This window comes from Mustela nivalis (assembly GCF_964662115.1).
Source record: "Mustela nivalis genome assembly, chromosome: 7".
NCBI classification, from domain to species: Eukaryota; Metazoa; Chordata; class Mammalia; order Carnivora; family Mustelidae; genus Mustela; species Mustela nivalis.
In genome coordinates, this window is record NC_139026.1 from 13,133,417 (window position 1) to 13,156,760 (window position 23,344).

The window sequence follows — 23,344 nt, forward strand, 5'->3', positions numbered from 1 at the left end:
GCTCAGCAGAGAGCCCAATGTGGGACTCGATCCCAGGACCCCGGGACCATGACCTGAGCCGAAGGCAGAGGCTTAACCCACTGAGCCACCCAGGCGCCCCAGCTCCTTTGCTTCTTACCCTGTCACAGTGTTTGTATTTTCTGGGTTACCCCCTCCCTTCCCCATTAGGTCTTGCTCCGTAAGAGCAAGGACTGTATTTTACAAACCATGATGTCACCAGCTAACCCAGTGAGTAATAGGAGGTCCTCAAAACACAATTGTACATGAATTCTAGAAGAAATAACTTCTGAATGCATGATGAGAGACCAGACAGGGGCCCCACTGGCTTATTGGATATGTCAAGAGAAGTCCACATCTGACCAGGTGGTAGGTCCTGGGAGCCCTGTTTCCCATCAGTTCCTGTTGGCCTGCGTTGGCCAAATCCACGTTTGGCACTCATGCTTACCACGAGGCAGCCCTTCAAAACATCAAGACAGGGCACCTGGTTGGCTCAATCAGTAGAGCATGCAACTCTTGGTCTTGGGGTTATATGTTCAAGCCCTGCATTGGGTATATAGATAACTTAAAAATAAAATCTTAAAAAACAAAAAAAGGCATTGAGACATATATCCCATAGACCCTACTGGCACAGGGAGGATGCAGCCTTCATGTTCTAAAATTGAAGGATGAAGACCCTTTCCCCGCCCCGTCTGGGAAAAGGCACTAACCGTGACCCTGAAGAGTCACCTTCTTAGCACCTCACTTCCCACAGCTGTCCAAAAGCGATGATAATGAGCAGCCTGTCTCCTTTCTAAGATGTTATGGAGTCAGAAGAGGATAAATGTGGAAGCTCTTGAATGCGGAAGCCGGCAGTGGAGTTCATAAGCTTTGTAATCTGCTTCTCATGAGTTTTTTGTTTCGTTTGGGATTCTAATTGACTCAGGGAATGGACAGTAATATATTTAGCCAACCTTCTGGGATTCTAAAGAGAAAACCAAACTGCGTATTCGCTCGTCAAGTTTGCAGAGAAAGACCTAGTGAAATGGCAAGATGCCATCATGCCAGTTTTGCTGGAAGGAATGGTCTGTTGGAAAGAAAAACAATAAATCGTGGCAAGATGGGCCTGCTGTGCCCGGCTAAGGAATTACCACTTGTTCTTTAGACTGCCTGAGATCTGAGAGGCCTCTGAGCCTGTGAAGCGACCTGAGCACCATTTTAGGTTGGCTTTTCTGAAACAGATTCCACTGTGGTCCCTCTCTTGCTCAAAATCCTTCAGTAGCTCCCAGGTGCCCTGGGCAGGACTTTTTAACCTGTGTGGCATATGTGGGTGACAGATGTGCCAAAATGGTGATCCCTTCAGCCGTGGGGGCCCCTGAATGGGACCCGGGGCAGCCAGACCCTCTGAATGAGCCCTTCCAGTCACAAGTAAGTTGGAAGGACATCATTTTCTGTGTAAGAAGTGACACGAAAATGCTTGGAAAGCATCTCTTTTGGAGAGCTACGAGCCCTTCCTGATGCATCCCCTGTTCACTTGCTCGGGATCACCTCCTGACATTTGCCCCAAAGAGCTCTAGTTCAGCCATCCCACCATCACACACCCCAGTTCCCGCATGCGCCGTCCTGCTGCTCTGACTTTGTCTTCAGATGTCCCTACCTCGTCTGCCTGACCTGGACCTCGCCCTGGATCCTGGCTACTGAGGCCTCCCTCTGCGTTCCCTAAATGAACAGTGCTTGTCCTCAGTGTGCACCTGAATCGCGATGGCTTGCGTGTCTTTTGTGGCTGGGTCTGGCCAAGACTGAATGTTCTCCATCCAGTTGAATTAATATTTTGAATGAAACCCATGAAATCGGGAAAAGTAGGGATGAGTAACACACACAAGTCTATTTCCGTTGTTGACACAGCGTAGGTGCTCAATAAATTACTGGATGGGTCAGTAGAGGAAGAGACGCAGAAGCCGCTCACATGTGGAATCCGTAGGACACCATGATGGTCTCAACATAAGCGAGGAGGACGACGGAGAAGTTCGAGATGTTTTAGGGCAAACAGCACCCCCAACATGGCAATCCTTACAGCTTTGGAGACTGGACCCCAGCTAACTTCTCAGACGTGCGCCCCATAGGGCAGGATTAGGATGTCTACTGCAGCATTGCTTATAATAGGAGAAACCCAGAAAGCAGCCAAAATGTCGTTGGGTCGGGAAATACATAAATAACCTGTGGTCTCTCCGTACAATGAGTAAAGTGATGGCAACGAATAGACTAGATATTGACATTTTCACCTGCTTTTAAGTCTTAAAGACATAAAATTGGGTGAGAGGAGAAATTAGAATGTAAGGGAGACACTCTGAGACAAAGCCCCATAGCTTGTTGATTAATACATGCGTAGAGAATAAAACTAAACGCATGCGTGGAAGGGAAACCCAGCCACCTCGGGGTAGTGGTTACCCTTGGGAAAGGGAGAGCCCGAGTAAGATGAAGGAGCTTTTGATTTATCTGTCATGTTGTATTATTCACAGCAAATGTGGCAGTGTATTTCTCATTTATTAGACTGGAGTGGTGGGTATTTGTCATTTTAGTTTCAAGAATTTTCTGTTGTTTCGGAAGAGGTCATGCTTTTAAAAAATTAACATCACAGGGGTGCCTGGGTGGCTCCATGGGTTAAGCCTCGGCCTTCAGCTCAGGTCATGATCCCAGGGTTCTGGGATGGAGCCCCGCATCGGGCTCTCTGCTCAGCGGGGAGCCTGCTCCCCACCCCCCGCCTGCCTCTCTGCCTACTTGTGATCTCTGTCTAATAAATAAATTTTTAAAAAATTAACATCACACAACGGAAATGGCTGGGGGACCAGGAGAATAAGCCTGCATTTCTGCATTTAGGCTCCTGTTCTAGACACCCACCTCTGTTCAACGAGTCTGGCACGCAGGGTGGGGTCACATCGGCCACAGAGGACTTGCCAAACCTTAACACCATTTAAAGGCATCAATTCTCAGTTCAGTCCCCTGAGACTGATAGATCTATCGACATCTCTAGGGACTCCAGAATGTGCATTAATCCCTTCCATCACTGCGTATGGCTTCCACCCTCTCCCCATTTTCTCTGTGTATGAGAGCATCTCCCCAACCTAATTAGATTTAGTTTCTGCAGTGAGATTTAAGGAAATTCTCTTATGTGTTTGACTGGGATAGATATTCTTGAATACCTCACTGTGTTCTCTTGCTATGTAACTTCGTAAATTTTTATTTTCTTTTCTTTGTCCCAGAAAGAAGTAAGTAGCGAGCTTATGGTGAATTTCATTATTTCTAAAACTGCTTCTGTGAACAAAGTCAGTGGTGTGCTAGAGCTAGCTTGCACTGACTTGGGGTGTTGGCGGGGGTGGGGGGAAGGCACGTCAATTGTGTGCATTTCTTCCCAACTGGATGTTCGGGACATCACATACGTAGCTTGAAATCAGCCATGGTGGGAGTATTTATTCTATGGGAATCAGCAAATGCTACCAATCAAGTTTTAATTTTTTCCCCTTGGAGAGCCTGTAATCAGATATTTGCTAGCCTACCCCTGGGGGGCATAACCGCTTTCTGAGTTGCACAGGGCAAGTAGCATTTTCCTTACTTTACACATACAGAAACCAAAAGTCACGAAAGGAAAAAGTCTTGGCCTGAGTCACAGGACTCCAGTGCTGGGGCTCTGGGATCTCTTGTGTAGATGAAGAAGCAGTGGCTTTAGAGCCAGCCAACTCTGAGTTTGAATCTGCTAGAGCTTCTTTGATACTGTGAATTGTTCAAGTGTCTGAATCAACCCCTCAGTTTCCCTACCTACAAAATAAGGATGATGACATCCAGCCTGTAGTGATGTTGTGAGCATTGAGTGAAAAGACATGGGCAGAACCTAGCAAACCGCAAAGGAGATATGCAAAAAAGGTAATTTGAGCTTTTGACTTATGGGTTTAGATCTGCGTATTACCCCAGGCTGACCATTATCATGTACGTTTTTTGGTTTTTGTTTTTTTTTTTTTAATTTCAGTTTTACCGGACCAAACCGCTTGGATGAAATGGTGACTTTATTTTTTTCTTCACATACATACCACTGGAATCGGTTTTTTAAAAAAGCCTCAGAGTTGACATTTATGTGGGATTTGGGGGTTCAGATTCTTTCCAAAAATGTTAGCGATATATGTACCAGGTATCAACTAAGATCATTCGTCATCTCCTGGAGTTTTCTTCACCGGCCATTCTGCTGAGCTAAGCATACTGGGTAGGATTGATTCGGGGGCCCATGGGTGCTACAGTTCCATCCACCAAATTAACTGCAGTGGCCTGCAGGGAAATTCTCCTGGCTCCTCGTGTTCCCTGCTCTGGGCACTCTCTGCAGGTTCCGACTGCCCTGGGAGTGACCATGCTTCTGAGTCATCCAGCAAAGCCAAAATCTGCTTTCCTTTTTAGACTGTCACTAGTTAATTTTTGCCTGAGTCATAAATTTCAGATTTTTTTCTAACATTTAAAAAAAATAACAGAAAGGTATACAATGACAATTTCTCTCGCTACACAGCGCCCAGGTCCCTCCCCATGAAAACTAAAAAAAAACAAAACAAAAATGGAGCTCATCAGCATCAGCACTGCCTTCACCGTAGCTTACACCTGTGTTGGTTGTGGGGACCAGAGAAGACTTTGGAAGTCAGGAGCACTGGAACAAGCGTGTATGGCTTGTCAATAAATGCAAAGTCAATTGGCCAGACTTACCTAGAATAAAATTGCAGAAGAGCTGCTCTTTATCTATAAAGATAAACGGGTGCAGATTGTACAAACAGCTTCCTTCAACTAAACCTAGGAAGGTTGTCCTATCTCTGGGGGAAAAAGAAAAGTAGGAAGGAACCTAATGCTTATAGGGAATGGAGTACATCGCAGGTGCAATATTATGCTCTTTTTAAAATGAGTGTGGCCAAATAGCATGACATAATTGTAATTATACCCTTTTAACCACCTTTATGTGTTCAGTTCAGAAGCAGTAAGTACATTCGCATGGTTGCGCAACTATCCCCACCATCCCGTCTCCAGAAAGTGCTAGGCTGTTTTGTCCATCTCACTTAGTGTTTGCAACAGCCTTTGAGGCCGCTGTAACGTTCTCTGTCCAGTGAGGATATTGCAGAGAGAACGCGTCCCTCCCAGAGCCTGGGATGGAACCCAGCTGTGTTCACTTCCAGACCGTGGACAGCATGTGCCTGGCTCTGCGTCTCACCGTTGCTTTTCCCTCTTCCATCCTCTGCTGTTGCCCAGGAGTGATCCTGCTACTTCTGGACAAGCTGCGGAAGATGAAGTGGGAGCAGATGTGGCGGCTGACTGCAGAGAGGGAGCTCATGGGCATGTTGTCCACCTCCTTAGCTGACCAGGTGAGTGGCCAGCCTAGAAGGTAGAGTTATTCCTAAGCAGCCTTGTACTGTTTCTCAAAGAAGCCTGAAAGTTGTTGGGTCTGGACAATTTTCCCGCCCATTATGTGACCGTGCCCTGGGTTCGATCTGCCTGGTGCTTGCCTAAGTCAACAGCCAAGTTTGTCTGTGAAGTCATCTGTCCATTCGGCAGCCTTTCACTACATGCTCTGAGTGTGAGGGACGATGTTCAGAACTAGGATTGCAGAAATGATGAAGGATACAGTCCTTGGCCTCAGAGAGCTCAGTTTATTGAAGCAGACCAGTAAGTAAATGCCAGTCAGATATGCTAAGAGGAGGTTGCTCTCTCCATCTGGGTGCGGGGTGTGTAGCTCCTGCTACTTATGACCCCGGAAAACCACAGCTTATTTCCCAGACAAGATTTCATTTTGTTTTTCTCACTTCTACAGCAACACCTTTTCTTGAGAACCTGTGCTATCACCCGCGCATTTAAATGGAAGGGACAAATCTAAATTCCTGGCTGAAATAACTGGCTTCTAATCTAGGCAATCGGAAAAATCCATGCGCTCCACCAGACCATTCATCAAAGTCCCATGTCTCATTTTTGCTGGGAAATGTGGGTGCCCAAGCCTCTGACCTTGGCCCTGCCAGGGTCACACATTTAGACTTGGCATTCCCTGTGGTGTAGCAGGCCATGTTGAAATGGAGACAACACTTCTCTGGGTCCTCTGCATTTTTACCCTTTCCTGTTCACCCAAAAAGCAAGCCCACTCCCATGTTTTTCCTCCGTGTTCAATGGTCTGATTCACCGTATTTTTGCCAAGTTTTCTAATGCAGAGGAAGCAAGAAACTCTACAGGGTTACTTTGCTCTTATTTATTTTATTATTATTATTATTATTTTTGGCATTGTTATTCAGTATTTCCGAAGCAGCCAGAAACTAATTTCCTTTTTCAAACATGAGATCCGGTATAATGAATGAGTTAAAAATTACCCAGGTAGCTGTTTTTAACCTGAGGGGAAAACTGTCCTCCGTCATCGTATTTTAAGTCAGGTCACAGTGACTCAAGTGTGTCCCCGAAAGCTAGCAACTGCATGTTCCTGTCCAATGAGGATAGTTTATCCAGGTATCTCCTCCTGCGGAGGCACATAATTCACCTCCCGGCACCACCTGTCAGCAGCTAGTTAATAAGTACGGCCTGGTGCAGCGAGAGCTTGGAGAAAAGCCCAAAAGAAGGAAAGCCTCCCTAGAAAAGTCGGAGTTGGATCTGGAGGTAGGGAGTGTGGAGTCGGACACCGTGGCCTACAGGAAAACAAGGTGCATCCATCATTGAGTCCGCGAGAAGCCCCAGGAAGTGCTGCTAAAACAGAATCTGTAATTTGTCTCAGCCCATGAATGAGCAGAGCCACTTGTCATCATGCAGTTTCCTCTCCTGGAGGCTTGGGATGGATGACACAGGGCTCCTCGATAAGGTGGGAAGAGGGGCAGAAAAGTGACTTCATTTAACATCTGCCGGCTCGGGGTGGGGGAGAAGACACTCGCTGTCTGCTCCCACATCCACTTGCCTTCTGGGGATCAGTGGAGCCCGTGGGTCTCGAGTCAGTGTGGGACATTCCCCTGTCTCTGTCTAAACACAGCTGCTTGGGTCTAGGGGTGGGAGATGCCAGGAGAATGCCCACCGTGCAAGCCAGCGTGGGTCCTGAGCGGGAGGTTCAGGAGAGTCCCTTGCCCAGGAGCTGCTCTGTACCTCGAGAGTTGGCATCATAGGTGAGACCCGTCTGACTCTTGTCGCTGTCTGGCTTTTCTCCCCCAGGATATTTTCAACGCTGTCATTAAACAGAACCCCTTCCTCGTGTATCAGCTCCCCTGCTTCTGGAACGTGCAGCTGTCGGACCACACCCGCTCTGAGCAGTGCTACAGGGACGTGTCTGATCTGAAGGTAGAGGAAGGCCATGCTGCCGTGGGGGCGGGGCCAGGCTGCCGTGGGGGCGGGGCAGCCCCTCGGAGGAGGAGGAGGAGGAGGGGTCCCGCGCATGTGAGTGTGGCTCGAAGCCTGCTGGGGAGGACGCTTCTGCAGAATGAATGGTTCTGTTTTGTGTGCTGTGTGCTGAGAGAGATAAGGGCGTAGAAGAGCAGAAAGAATGTGCCTCTCTCCTTTTTTTCTTTGTCCCTCTTGTGTGGGCTTTCTGGAAAGCATGAGGCCTCCCTGCATAAGAACCAACCTGCCTGGTTACCCTTGCCACCTGCCGCTGGCTGTGTGGGTTCTTATCAGCTCCCCAAATTCAGTCATTTAATTCAAACGAAAACAGTTCTGGAGGAACTCCTCTGTGCCAGGTGTCACAGATAGAATCACATCCTTTCTACGTTTAAGTCATTCGTGGCCAGAGGAGAGAGACTGGTGAGGAAAGGCACGTGAGCACGCCTCCGGGGTGCTGTGGCCGCCAGTGGGGGAAGGCACCAGTCTACATGTCTCAGTCCACCTCATACAGCACTGACTTCTCAGTCCACCTCACGCAGCAGTGACGGTGGCAAAATGCCTTCATCTTTGGTCTGTAGGTACCATAGTGGTAGGGCCCAGAAGTAACCGGCTCGAACCATGGAAACCTGAGTAAGATAGAAGGGCCCACAGTGCCTCCCCCCAGCACCCCGGCTGAATACAGACAGGCCATTAGGTGACCCACCTCAGAATATCCGTAAGCCCTAGCTGACCAATGGGTACTGAAACCTGGACCCAGGTACCAAAGAAGGAGAGTTCCGTACGTCCCCGTAGCTCCTCATCTTCCCGCTTGACTACAGCCCCCACTGCTGCCCCCCGGCACACAGCCTCTGCTCTGCATCCTACCTGCCAGCCGCTCCCCAAAGTGTATTCAGGAAACTTCTATCTCCTTTGTTCCACCTCTGGTGAATCCTTTAACCGCCCGTGCCCCCAGTCACCCCCCTGATCAGGTGGCCCCCATTTGGTGGCCCCCCTGTCCCATCGGGAGGACCCATATTTGATGGCCTTTGGGCCCCACCCCCCACAATGAAGAAGACAGTGTGTACGAGTTCTCTGCTGCCCTAGTTAATGTTGCAGAACAAGCTGCCCTAGGAGTGGCTTCAGTCAACCACCATTTATGTAGCTGAGGAGTCTGCAGGTAGGCTGGCCGGCTATCTGATTTTCACTGGCTTAACCAAGTGTCTGCGGTCAGCTTTAGATCCAGTGGTTGATGGCTGGGACACCTGGGCCCTCCTCCAGTATCTGCCATGTCCCAGGAGCAGGCCAGCCTGCTCATTCTCATGGCAAAGCCAAGTGGGAGAGGAAGTCTTGGTGCTTGCAAGGAAAGCTGGAGTCCTTGATGCTAGTATCCTGTTGGCTGAGCCCCGAGTTAAAGTGTGTGTCAGAATTTTCTGCCTACAGTGAGAGGAGTGAGGAACTGACCTCCACTGGTAAGTGACAGAACAAGGACTTGAACCCAGGCCTGTCTGACAGCAAGTGCGTTTGCCTTTCTGGCTGTGTCAGACAGGAAGTCAGCACACGCAACATAGGGAGCTGACATCATTTCAAATGTATAGCCATTGCCCACGTGACACTGCAGTAACAATCGTTTCAAGTTTTTAAGAGGAAAAAGGAACCCAAACCTTGCTTTCCTAATAAATCCGTCTTTTCCAAGAAGCTTCTGGCCATGTCCACATGTGTGTGTTGCCAAATATTTATGGACCTAATACACATAGAATTTTGTACTCTTCTGTTACCAAGGCATTCCTGTTACTTTAGTTGTTTTCAGATTTTCACAAATATAAACTGTTGTAATGAACAGTCTAAAGTTCACACCTTCCCAGGAGTGAAACGTAGTCAAAAAGAAAGAACTTGTTTTTGTTTTGCTGTTTTGTTTTGTTTTTTTTACTGAACTTGAAGGTCATTACAAACTATTAGAAAGTGTTTAGAACAGAAGTACCTCCATCACTGATTCTTTCAATCAACATTTATGTACTTCCTTTGCTGTGTCCTGTATTTATTAGGCATAAGAAAAATCTATGACATACTCAGGAATATTTCCAAGACTGTCATGAACTAGAAGCTTAAAAGTGAGGAAAATAAAAATCAACCCTGTATAACACCAAAAAGTATGGGATAAAAATTTTTTCTTAATGATTTGAAAACATAGTCAATTGGTCTATAAAGTCAATGAAGTAAGCAGAGGCCAGAAACAATGACAAAGTATGGATCCAGAAGGATAAGCAAAAAGCAACTGGATCTGACATTTGCTGGGTATTTGCAGACCCTTGGGAACTAGAGGCCTGGCTTGAAAGTAGGTAACTATATAATTTACTATATAATTCAAACAAAGGAATGCTATTATTAGTGACACTGGGACATTAGGCCTAAATTAAAGTCAGGCAAACCATATGTATAGCCATTCTATTGAAAGGCGATGCATGGGAATTTGGGTCTCAGCCCCAAGAGAGACAAATTAGAAGACACTTACCAAAAGTTAGATTCCAGGAAAAGTGATATCCTCAGTAGATAACAAGTGTAAAAATATCCATAGGAGAAGATGATAGAGACTGTTATACATCTTATCCTTGGCTTTAGGTAAAATAAGAGAGAAATTCCCTTGAGAACTTCTAATTTCAAGCCTGTGTTCATATTATTTGGTGAGCTGAAGTTCTATGTATGGGAAGAAATAGAAGAAAAATGAACATGTGCCAGGCACCTGGCAGAAATAAACAGAAATCTGATCTAGAAGAATACTCTCAAAAATAAGAAAGACTTCAATGAATTATTTAGGTCAAGTTTCAAGAAAAATGAGTTCTCATTTGGTAATTCCTAAACACACAGGGAAATAAGCCACCATGAGAAAGGGCATAAACTGTAGAATTAAATTTCAAAGACTTCAGGTATTAGACTCGTCAGATAGAAAACAAATATTTTTATTCTGTGTAAGAAATAAAAGAGAATTAAAAGGATGGAGGAACAAGAGATTCTCAAAGGCAAGTAGACCTATTTGGATCAAATAGTACTTTTAGAAGTGAAAAATGTAATTATTGAAATTGCAGATATAATGGATATGTTAAGCAGTAAATTAGAGTCAGCTAAAGAGAGAATTAGTGAACTAGAAGAGAGAGCTGAAGAAATTATCTAGAATCCAGCACACAAAGAAAAAGAGAAAAACTGAGAGAGACGTTGAGATATTGGGAATGTGTCTAATTAGACTGCCAGAAGGAAATAATAGAGAAAATTGGAAGTAAGTCATCTTTTTTTTTTTTTTAAGATTTTATTTATTTATTTGACAGACAGATCACAAGTAGGCAGAGAGGCAGGCAGAGAGAGAGAGGAAGGGAAGCAGGCTCCCTGCTGAGCAGAGAGCCTGATGCGGGGCTTGATCCTAGGACCCTGGGATCATGACCCAAGCCAAAGCCAGAGGCTTTAACCCACTGAGCCACCGGAAGTGAGGCATCTTTATAGTGAATAGAACTATTTCCAGAACTATTAAAAGGTATCCATACGTACAAGCAGTTTAAAAAGAGAAGGCTATACTTAGACCTATAGGAGTAAGACTGCAGCAGCCTCAAGTGATTTTTTTAAATAATCAGAGAGAATGAAATGTGTAAAACTGATGAATCACAGACCTGTACCCCTGAAACAAATAATACATTATATGTTAATTAAAAAAAATAAAAAATATTCCTGTTCTATGGAAATAAGTAAATGACCAACCAGAGAGAGAAAAAAAAAAACAACAGATTCTCTATGAAGACATTCCATGTGTCAGATGAGAGTTCTTAGCAGCAGCAACAGAAGCCAGAAGAATACAAGTAACACCTTAAACTGTGCTGGGTGACAACAACAATACACAGTATACCTAGCAAAATACGAGAAAAGATTATTCAGAGGAGCAAAAGCAAAGAGGATTTACCACAAACATACCTTTTCAAAGAAACTGCTCAAGGATTTATTTTCAGGAATAAGGAATATGATTCCATAGAATCATGATTCCAAGAAGGAATGCAGAACAAACAAATTAGAAATATGTAGGAATGCCTAACAATCTCTAAACAGCAGCAGCAGCAGTAGTAGTAGTAGTAATATATAACTGTGGGCTTCAAACAGTTCAACCTAAACTATCAGACGATGACATCAACATAACTCAGGAGGGACGTGATTGGAATTAAAGTATTCTGGAATCTGTTTTGTTGGTGAGATAATTTCAATGCTAAGATGGTTACACACGTCTAACCTTTCAAGCTTCAGTTCTAAAAGAATTGGGAAAAAAAAAAAGCACAGAAATTATAAATCCAGGGTGGGTAGAGATGGTGAGTGGAGTAAGAAAACCAAAACAACCAAAATATCTTCATCGTTTGTTGGGGGGGGTGGTTGGAGAAGAAGAATGCAAGAAGAAAATGGCAGCATAGGAAAAAGAGGGGAAAAAAAGAAAGCAAGAAATCAGATGATAGAAATAAGTCTAAATATATCAATCAAATAAGCAGACTAAGTTGAGGGAGGAACAGACACGTTGTCCGACTGAAGAGGAGTGAGTATACAGCATATGCTCTTTATGAAAGACATACCTAACACATGACGGCCTGAGCAGTTTGACAGATGATGGAGAAAGAGAACCGGGATAGCTCTTTTGGTATCAGACAAAGCAGTGGTAGGCAATAAATATATAATTTAGTAGGAGATGTATTTAATTTAGTATTGAGATGGTCACAATTTAAAAATTAAAAGAGATACAAGAGAGGTATAAGAGATACACCGAGAGATACAAGAACTCCAGAGATAAATCAACAACCTACTATCTATCATAGTAGAATATTTTAGTGTATCCTTTTCAAATATCAAGAGATCAAGCAACCCAAGAAAGTTGATTAAAAATATGGAATATTTGAGCTACACAGTTAAAAATTTTGATTTACTGGGCAAATAAGGAACCTGGTACATAACAGAGAATATACATCCTTCTTAAGCTCATATGAGACATTGTTTATAAGTAACCATGTTCTGGACCATAAAGCAAATCTCAGTATGTTTCAAAGAATATGAGATATATATAAAATTTATCATATATATGTATAAAATATATATTCTCCATATAATATATATAATATTTTTGATATATGTTTACATATTATTTTTTATATTTTTATAAAATATATGCCTTATAGTATATATATTATATGCTCATATAATATATGTATCTGAATACAGTATAATTAAATTAGTAGTAATAAGATTTTTAAAAAATATATTTGATTAACATTGAGAACATACTTCTAAATTACTCATGGTTTAAGTGGAAATCACCATTGAAACTGAGACCTACTTAGAACTGAATGAAAATAAAAATAATACATGTCAAAATTAGTGAGATGGTACAAATATATGAAGAAATTTGTAGCCTTAAATTTCATATTAAAAAGAAGAAAGGCAGAAAATTAGTAAGCCAAGTCTATAACTTAAGATGATATGTAAAGGACATTAGGGCAAATTCAAAAATTAAGAGACAGGGCATAAAGAGGGTAAGAAGGAGAAGCTGATCAACAAATTATTCAACAAAGTCAGAAGTTTGCTCTTAGAAAGGAGCCAATGGACTAGGCAAAGCAGTGGCAGGACTCACTGAAAAATAGCAGAAAAACTCACTATTAAATGAATATGGAACCATAAATGCAGATTCATGGACTCATTCCCTAAATGCATTTGAGCCAGTCATCTTTCTGAGTTTGAGGAATACAGCAGAAACTAAAGCAAACAAAAGTTTCTTAGATTATGGAGTTTTTAATCTAGTAGATAAAGCACAATTAGAGGAAACAGTAAGAGGATGCTGTAAATAAGATTATGTCAAAATTTTGAGAGCTTGCATGAAATGAATAAAATCCTAAATATGTATAATTTACCAAAACTGATCCAAGGAAAAAATGTAAACCCTGGCTATCTTCTAGCCATTAAACCTTCTTACAAAGTACACAGTATCCCTCAATGAGAAGTCGAGATAAGGGCTACCAATTTTTTAATCAAAAAATAATTCAAATTTTAGGAAAATTTGCAGAGAATAGAAAAAGAGGAACACTTTTCAAACCATTTCAGTGAGTCCAGGATATCCTCAATACCAAAATCAGACACAGGGAGCACAAGAAAAGAAAACTGCAGGCTTGTCTCACTCATGAGAGGTTTCCAGAAACCTTAAGCAAAATATTAGCAAACTGAGTTCAGCCATGTATAAAATAGATAATACATCATGGCCAACTTGGGTTTATTCCAGGAAAGACAAGAGTGATTTAACATTGAAAAATCCACAAGTATCATTCAGCATGTTAATAGATTAAAGGAGAAACACCGTGTAATCATGTAAATTAGATGCAAGAAAGTTTTTTGATAAAATTAAATATTCATTTATGACAAAAGCTCATAAATAGTATCCACTGAAAACCTACAGCAAAATTTTGCTGAGCATTTGTTTAGGGATGTGCTAATGAATTAGTAAAAAAGAACGAAGAGTCCAAGAACACCCACACATATATGGAAATGTGGTAGATAAAGAGGTGACTTGCTGGCCATTGGAGAAAGGATGTAATCGTCCACAAATGCTACTAGGACATCTGATTATCCATGAGGAAGAATGAAAATTAATCCCTATTTCATACCATGCACAAAATTAATTCTGATGGATTAGAGACTTAAATGTGACAAGCCAAATTAAACTTTTATTTTAAAAAAATTAAATAACAGGCCTGTGACTTCAGAATAGGAAGGCATTATTCAATAAGATGACAAAAGCATAGATCATAAATGAAAAGATCAATAAATTCAACCACATTGAAATTAATAACTTCCATCAAAGTAGCATCAAAAAGAGAAAAGAAAAAGACATTTACAGCATATATAACTGACAAAGGACTAGTAAATGAAATATACAAATAACTCTTACTAATTAATAAGAAAAATTTATAAAAGATATAGTCATTTTACCAAATTGTAAAGAAACGGGCAGTAAACACTAGAAAAGATATACAACCTCTTTGCTAATCTGGGAAGTGAAAATTAAGACCACAAATAATTTCACCCTCACCGACTGGAAGAGTGGTCCTATCAAGTCCCAGTCAATCCGTAGGAAGTCTCCAATCCACCCATAGGAAATCTCCAATCCTCTTGAAAGACGTGTCAGTGGTTTCAATCAAGTTGGAGCAACACTTGGGCGCTATCTTGTAAACTCGAAGTAGTATGTATTTTGCGAACTAGGGATTAGAAGTCATTGGTCAAAAATTGAGAAGTGGGTGAGTTTCAGGAGAAAGCACTCCACATTCAGCTGTCAGGGGGCAGATGACAACACACAGGCAATGCCCATGTCCTCATAACAGATGACATTTTTTTTTAAAGGTTTTATTTATTTAATTGACAGAGAGTAAGAGACACAAGTAGACTGAGCAGCCTGCAGAGAGAGGCGGGGAAGCAGTCTCCCCACCGAGCAGAGAGCCTGACATGGGGCCCAGTCCCAGGACCCTGAGATCATGACCTGAGCCAAAGGTAGAGAGGCTTAACCCACTGAGCCACCCAGGCGCCCCCTAGGTGACATTTCTTCTTCTTCTTCTTCTTCTTCTTCTTCTTCTTCTTTTTTTTATTTCTTTTCAGTGTGACAGTATTCATTGTTTTTGCAGGACACCCAGTGCTCTATGCAATACGTGCCTTCCCTAATACCCACCACCTGACTCCTCCAAACTCCCACTCCCCGCCCCTTCAAAACCCTCAGGTTGTTTTTCAGAGTCCATAGTCTCTCATCGTTGACCACTCCTTCCAATTTCCCTCAACTCCCTTCTCCTCTCCATCTCCCCATATCCTCCATGTTATTTGTTATGCTCCACAAATAAGTGAAACCATCTGATAACTGACTCTTTCTGCTTGACTTATTTCACTCAGCATAATCTCTTCCAGTCCCATCCATGTTGATACAAAAAGTTGGGTATTCATCCTTTCTGACAGAGGCATAATACTCCATAGTGTATATGGACCACATCTTCCTTATCCATTCATCCGTTGAAGGGTATCTTGGTTCTTTCTACAGTTTGGAGACCGTGGCCATTGCTGCTATAAATATTGGGGTACAGATGGCCCTTCTTTTCACTACATCTGTATCTTTGGGGTAAATACCCAGTAGTGCAATTGCAGAGTCATAGGGAAGCTCTATTTTTAGATTCTTGAGGAATCTCCACACTGTTCTCCAAAGTGGCTGCACCAACTTGCATTCCCACCAACAGTGTATGAGGGTTCCCCTTTCTCCACATCCCCTCCAACACATATTGTTTTCTGTCTTGCTAATTTTGGCCATTCTAACTGGTGTAAGGTGGTATCTCAATGTGGTTTTAATTTGAATCTTACTGATGGCTAGTGATGATGAACATTTTTTCATGTGTCTGATAGCCATTTGTATGTCTTCATTGGAGAAGGGTCTGTTCATATCTTCTGCCCATTTTTTGATATGATTATCTGTTTTGTGTGTGTTGAGTTTGAGAAGTTCTTTATAGATCCTGGATATCAACCTTTTGTCTGTACTGTCATTTGCAAATATCTTCTCCCATTCCATGGGTTGCCTCTTTGTTTTGTTGACTGTTTCCTTCTGCTGTGCAGAAGCTTTTGATATTGATGAAATCCCAAAAGTTCATTTTCGCTTTTGTTAGGTGACATTTCTTGACCATGCAAGAGCACAGAAGAATTCCAAACTCTCAAGTCTTATTTTCATGCAAAAAAAATAAAACAAAAAAACAAAACATAAAAATTCTGTAAAAGTAAGTGTGACTAAAGACCTTGGGAGTCCTTAAAAAGGAAGGAAACTGTCACATGTGCTACAGCATGGATGAACCTTGAGGATACGCTAAGTGATACGAGCCAAGCACAAGATGGTCTCACTTGCATGAGACACTTAGAGTAGTTGAATTCATAGATGAAAGAAGTGGAACAATGATTGCCAGGGGCTGAGTTGAGGGGAAGACATGGAGTTTGTGAGTATAGATATCCATACAAGATGTTGAAAGAGGCCTGGAAATGGATGGTGGTGATGATTGCCTAGCAATGTGAATGCACTTAGTGGCCTTGAACTCTACACTTGAAAATGGTTCAAATGGTAAATTTTATGGATCTCTTACCGCAATAAAAATAAATTCAGGAGTACGGAGGACCTTGGCAGGTGTCCTAGGCACCTGTTTGTTCTTAGCAGGATCAGTAGGAGTTTCATTAAAGACACCAGACAAGCATTCATAAGCCAGTGCGTTGGGCTTGGTGTCTGAGAGCCTCCAAATTTGCAGCCAGCAAAAGGAAAAGGCAAGACACCATAAAACAGAGGAAATGTCATCTGTGAGCTTTCAACTCAGACATTTTATGAACACCAACAAAGTTCGCCAGAACATGCAAGCGCAAGTATGTTACCTTGGCCCATCCCAGACATACCAGTGCATTCGTGCATTTGCTGAGAAGTTCCTCTATGCCAGGCACGGTTGCAGGCCCTAGTAATGCTGTGGGAAATGAAACAGACAAAGTCACCAATCCCATAGAGCTGAGATGTTGACGTGGCAGGAGGCTACGCCACTCTTGACATTGCTCAGTGATCGCTTACTCACTGTTATTTGAACCTATCCAGCAAACTAACTTGGGAACTCCTTTTGGCAGTCTCTTCTGTATTTAAGTAGAGGACTTTAAAATAGCAAAACCAGGAAGACAGAGTCAAATCAAGTGAACTCCTATCTTTCTAGATAAACCTAAAAAAGAATCTGGAAGTCATTTCACCCACGGATATCTAACAAAATCTTACACAGAACCCTGAAATACAGCCAATATAGAAAGGTGGGGAGAAGGTTCAGGGAGGAAGGAGAGAGACTGGCAGGACCAAGTTCCACCCTTCGGATCATATTGGGTTCTGGACATTGCCATGAAGCCTGAGAGCCTGGTTTAGCAATACAGGGTATCTGTAGGTCCTTCTGGGACAACCTGGGCCTCACATTCCAAGTAAAAGCACATCTTCCTCATTTTCTTGCTTATTTCTTTCTGCCTCCTCCCATCCTTTATGTTCTCCACTGTATTCAACAGTTAGGGAGGAGCTCCTATTTGCTGGTTCCTCTATTCCTCTCTGGGGAGTATATAGATGTTCTCTGAACCCTGCTCTCCATCAGCTCACACATGTGCTCCAAAGGGCAGCCAAGCTAAGAAGCCCGCCTGTGGGTCACACAGGGCATCTGCACTGGGTCAGCTGCTTGAACATGTCAGTTGAGGGGAGAATCCTAAAAATAGGTTAACCTTCATTTGCTTGTCTGTTCAGCCAGTGCCAAGTTTGTTGTTTTTTCTGTCTGCCGATCATGCTGTATTATCCTGCATAGACATCTCCCCTTATCCATCTTCTGTGGTTCTCCCAATCCATTTCTTTGAAGGTTGAGCAAGAAGTTAAGGACTTTTACAAAGCAGGTCGAGGACAGTCCTGGATTTTGCATTTTCCCGTTCCTGTATAGCTTCTCACCCATACCTAATCTGACTGCCATTTTTTAAAAAGATTTTATTTATTTGACAGAGAAATCACAAGTAGGCAGAGCAGCAGGCAGAGAGAGGTGGGGAAGCAGGCTCCCCGCTGAGCAGAGACACCCTCCCCCATGTGGGGCTTGATCCCAGGACCCTGAGATTATGACCTGAGCCGAAGACAGATGCTTAACCTGCTGAGCCACCCGGGCGCCCCTGACAGCCATTTTTTAAAGGGACTTCCTTTTATTGAGTTGTTCCAAAGCTTTGACTGGCCTTCCACAGAAATAAAACTCTCTTTTTGCATTCACCTAATTCAAAGAATATTTGATTACATTTCCAGTTACATGAGAAATACAAATGGCAAAGAAACACATCTGGTAACACACAGCTCATTCTTGGCGAGCATAAAGTTCCATCTGTAGGAGCAGACAGCCTCCCACACCCCACCACAGAGGCGCTCACTAGCCTTGGGCGTCTAGCCTGTCCTGGGTGTCAGCAAAGAACTTTAGGCGAAGCGGAGATTGGTTAAGAGAATAAGGGGAAAATGGTTTCACGGACAGGGAAGAAGCATATAGGCTTTTGGAGCTAAGCAATCCCGTAAATTCTGATGACAGTTCTAGCTCTTACCAGCTGAAGGACTTGTGTAAACCACTTACCTTCTCTCGGTCTGTTACATTCTCGATAAAATGGAGGCCATCATTTCTGGCCCTGTTCTCCACGAGGCCCCTTGAGTGCGCCATAGAAACACACTTGACTTTACCTCTGTCTTTGTGTTTCAAAGACCCTTCATTTTTTATCTTTCAGTCCTAAAGCTTGATGACTCGGCCTTCGCTGGCTGAATCTTAAATAAAAAGACAAGGACCCAAAGGAACATCTTTTTATTCTTTCACCAGGAGCACAAACTCTTCGGAGACCAGCAAAGGGTGGTGTGAGAAGGGAGAATGGGAGAGAAGCTAGGAAGCTGTGTTCTCATCCTTGAGTTGTCAGGAGGCTTTCAGAGAAGGAAGCCTTGGCTGGGAACAGTGGATGATGGTCAGGAAGTGGCAAGCAGAGGGTCTAGTCCTTGGGTCTGTGTGAGCTCCTTGAGCCCTGGGGCTAAGCCGTGGTTCCTGCCCTCAGGAAGTCACAGTCTAGTAAGAAGCAACCATTAAACAGAGACTTCCCGGACAGCGCGCTAAGTGTTGCAATGGAAGGAAGTGTAGGGACCTAAGAGTGCTGGAGGGTGTGATGCAGTCTGTCTTGAGGGATCCTGTAGGAGGTCCGAGTATCAGGTCTCTTCCTTCCTCATCTTCGGCCCTGATGTCATTCCTCAGCCCGCAAGCACCCTTGCCGCCCTTCTCCCCAGTCCTGTTGAAACCACCCCTCCTTCCTTGTATATGCCTCTGGAGAGTGGGAAGGAGCAAGTTAGGAACAGCAAACTGGGGGGCAGGCAGCAGGGACCACATCAGTGCTCCAAAAACATCTGCCCAGAATGTACTGATCGCTTTCCGAGATTGACAGGAAGCAAGCTGGGGCCAGGACCGCAAAGGATGCTGTGGCCTTAGCAGGCAGATTGGGTGGGAACGGTGTGTGTGCCAAGCGTGGCATTCAGTCCTTACAGAAGTCTCCCAGGGTGAATATGAATCTGTTCTACATGTTAGAAAATTAAGGATCAGATGGATTCAGTCGCTTACTGCTTGCCCAGAATCACACAGCAAAACAGGACAGTGCTGAAGGGCACCTGGGTGGCTCAGTGGGTTAAAGCCTCTGCCTTCGGCTCAGGTCATGATCCCAGGGTCCTGGGATAGAGCCCCGCATTGGGCTCTCTGCTCAGCAGGGAGCCTGCTTCCTCCTTCTCTCTCTCTGCCTGCTTCTCAGCCTACTTGTAATCTCTGCCTGTCAAATAAATAAATAAAATCTTAAAAAAAAAAAAAAAAAAAAAAACAGGACAATGCTGAGGTTTGAACTCATGTCGGCCTGACCCTAACTCCGGAGTTCTTTCTTTTGACACAGGGCGGAGTTCCCACCTTAATATGTTTTTCCAGGAAAACATTTCACATGAGATAATGCTTCTATAGGATTATTCTCTTTGATCCCTCTTTGTATTAAATAGCTCTTGGAGAGCTAACCCCAGAACAGAGACTCTTAACATTGTCTCCTTGAAGAACATTTGCATTTTAAGTGACAGACTCAGAGGCTGGATTTTTGACTGCCACCCATTCATAAATTGGGAGCTGAGTACACTTAAAAGAAAAAATCCTAAAGAAGAGAAAAACCAAGAGAAAAACGTGCCATCCATATGGAGAAATGATGTATGTTCCTAGAGGCAATCTGTACCATTTGCATAAAAGGAGTCACACTAACTCAAGTTTTAAAACATTTTATAATGCTTAGAGAGGTGTCAGTTTTCACATCTTTTGAGGAAGATGGGGGGCTGCCTTGCATTAGCATATCGAGCCTGCTGTAGCCAAGCAGACTACTGTGAAAAATGAGGCTGGGGAAACCAGAGAGAGGGTAATAAGAATGATGAATGGCGAGGTTGATTTGGGAGGATTAGGATGGCTCTGGAAGAAAAAAACAGTTGCTTTGGGGGAGAAGATCTAAAATCTACAACCACCACCTCCCAATCAGACCTCATGTTTTCTTCAGGCCAGTGCCTATTTAATTTCACCCCGGCACTCAAGTCCAAGGGCTCCAAGTGCTTTCTTGTCTCTGGGCAGCACTGCGGCTATCGTACAGTTGAGGGGTCCTGGGATTACAAACGAGGTGGCTGGTCCCTTTTTGAGTAGCCTGGTGCTTGGCTCTTCGGTGGCTCCTGCCTCGGAGTCAGCCGTGCACCCAGCAGACCCAGCAGAGCACGCACTGGGGACCAGGCTGGGGCGCTGTCTCTGGGTTCCTTCACCTCCCTTCACCAGTGTCCTGGCAGGAGAAAGTTAAGGAGGTCATGGGCACAGTTACGGAGATGTGAAGATAAGGGTGGATGCGTAACGCGGCTCATCCTGGGCTGGGAGACCTGGAGCGTAAGCCTCGTGTCCTTATTGCCCATAATTAATAATTAGGGATTGTTCCTGCTCTCTCGGTAATTTTCAGTCAGCTTGTGGGCAAAACATGTCAACAAGCGTTCTTCTTCCTCATCCATTCTGACACCCTCATTTCACAGACAGGACGTAGGGACATGAAGGGGGCAAGGGTTGCCAGAGGTGAAGTGCGGGTTTGTGACATGTCACCTTGTGCCCTAATATTGTGCTGGAGACTGGCATGCTCAGTGCAGGGGACTTTGGATAAGTTAAGCTCTTGGTCTTTTGGCTCCCCTTTGACACTCACTCATTGTTTGCTCATTAGGTTCAGAACTTAACTCCATTGGGCGTTAGTGATTTAAGATGCCCGTCACTGGCTGTGCTGTATGTGGCTGGTGAAGTTGAGATGAAGATGATATTCCTGGAAGTGTCAGCCGAATTCCTAGAAGCAAGGTGGTGCCTCTGGAAAATCTACCCTACAGTAGCACTTTTTAGAGAACGTACCCAAATAGTTCTAAGAACTGTAAATGGGATATCTTCAAACAGAGGAGCTGGGGAGGGGTGCGGAGGGTGAGTTTGTGCACTGTATATACAAAATTGCGTATTAGGACATCCTGTACCCAGGAATCCTGATGGGTTTGGTTGATCCCCAGCATTTCCATTTCAGCACACAGAACAGACCACTTTGACCCTGGAAAACCTTATGGGAATGGTTCCTTAAAAGCCCACTGTAAGAAGCACCTCCCTAGGTAATCTGGGTTTTATTATGAGAAGAATTTTGAAAGAGGGAAGGACCAACTAAGGAGTATTTGCTGGCTGTGGACATCAAACACCAAAGTTTCTAAATAGGTAGAAATGAGGGTTTCGGTAGGTAGCACAGCGTTTTCTTACCTCAAAATCCCATAACAATGGAAAGAATTTCAAACATCTATTTTCTAAAAGCTCTCTTAATATCACAGGTTCTTTCTAAAAGCAGTGACTACCCCATTCATTACCTCGATATTGAAGGGTCAGATTACAGGTGCATTTTTTTTTTTTTCAAAAGTATGAGATAGTGTAACATTGATCCCCGTTTTTTTCATAAAAACAAATGTATAAATCATCTTTACCTGTGCCATCTCTTATAAGGCCTTTGCCATGAGGTTAACTAGCAGAGCTCTATCCTGTACAAAAGATTTCCATGGTTATTCCTCGTGCCATTTGAAAGTGTTATAGAAAGTTCTGTGATAGTTTCAGTCTCGCCTTTATGAAAATATGACCAAATCGGTTATAGTCAGTAATACCTGTGCACGCTGGCTTCAAGTGCTTTGTGGCAAACTTGCCTTCAGTCATGCAGGAAAGGAATTCAGTATCACATTGTGACCTTGCTTGGAATCCTTCCATTATTCCAATCAAAGCTGCTTCTATCCTTCCTACCTGCACTTTCCGTAAGACCACTGTCGTCCCTGAAGGAGGAATTTGCCGTTCAGATTACGACTTGTCCCGCACATGTTCCCTTGAGTGCTCACCGAATAGTTGTTCTTTGGGTATTTAATTATTTAAACAAAATCTTGCAGGTAGCAGAAGCTGACACACATCAGGATCCTCGATGCCTTGATTTAACACTGTAGCAAATCTCCCATGTAATTTCTTCTCATACGAGGATCTTCGGGCGAGTGGCATTCATTTTTGTGACTCTTCTCACTGTATTTGCTGACAAAGGACTTTACTTCATTTGTTGCCGTATTACCTTGTGTATTTTTTCGGCCATTTTTGCCAGGGTAGGAAAAACAAGTGTTTCCCTTCCTGGATTTTATTGTCTTTCATTTTACGTATGAAATCCCCGAAGGGGCTGCTAAACTCTTTTCACAGGGGTTTAGTGGAACATTGTAAAGTTCTACACGGACTTTCACAAGACTTTTTACACGTCACCAAAAAATGATGGAGGCTTGTCTTCATGCCCTGGTTGCTTTGTGTTTTTTTGTTTGTTGGTTTGTTTGTTTAAGATTTTATTTATTTATTTATTATTTGAGAGAGAGAACATTAGAGGGGTAAAGTGAGAGGGAGAAGCAGACTCCCTGCTGAGCAGGGAGCCCAATGAGGGACTCGATCCCAGGATCCTGAGATCATGACCTGAGCCGAAGGCAGTCGCTTAACCAACTGAGCCACCCAGGCGTCCCTGGTCGCTTTGTTTTTTATTTTTTTTATATTAAAGCTCAATTTTGCTTTATTTTTTTTTATTTTTTAAAAAATTTCATTGTTTTTCCACTTTTGTGCTTTCTTTTTAAGCGTCTTGCTCATCATATGTCCCTGTACCTACGTTACATAGCGTCCTCAGTCGTTGAACAGACTTGGGGTGAAACTCTTCCTTAATGATAGTGGTTGTAAATCCATATTTGATTTTTTTTTTTTTTTTTGCCAGCTTCCTGCCAGAGCTAATTAGGTAGGCATTTCTGTAGTGGAAGGTAGCTAGGAGGGGGCTCCTCTTGGAAAGAGAAGCATTGGCTCAGCTGTTTTCCTGCTGGTCACCTGAGCTC

General features: G+C 43.4%; 1 protein-coding gene and 1 long non-coding RNA gene across 5 annotated transcripts in view; one reads left to right on the forward strand and one right to left on the reverse strand.

Annotated features, from left to right (window-relative positions):
- LARGE1 (LARGE xylosyl- and glucuronyltransferase 1) overlaps positions 1-23,344 on the forward strand; it is a 524,894-nt gene that overhangs the window by 435,889 nt on the left and 65,661 nt on the right. For all 4 annotated transcript variants that reach the window (XM_082740545.1, XM_082740542.1, XM_082740543.1 and 1 more), the window contains 2 exons: positions 5,248-5,360; positions 7,171-7,296. In XM_082740545.1, the coding sequence (XP_082596671.1) occupies positions 5,248-5,360; positions 7,171-7,296 (239 nt within the window). The remainder of the gene's footprint in view (positions 1-5,247; positions 5,361-7,170; positions 7,297-23,344) is intronic.
- LOC309869425 lies at positions 19,742-22,099 on the reverse strand. Its single transcript, XR_014314179.1, has 2 exons — positions 21,938-22,099; positions 19,742-20,730 (listed from the first exon to the last, which is right to left on the reverse strand). It is a non-coding gene; the product is annotated as an uncharacterized lncRNA (long non-coding RNA).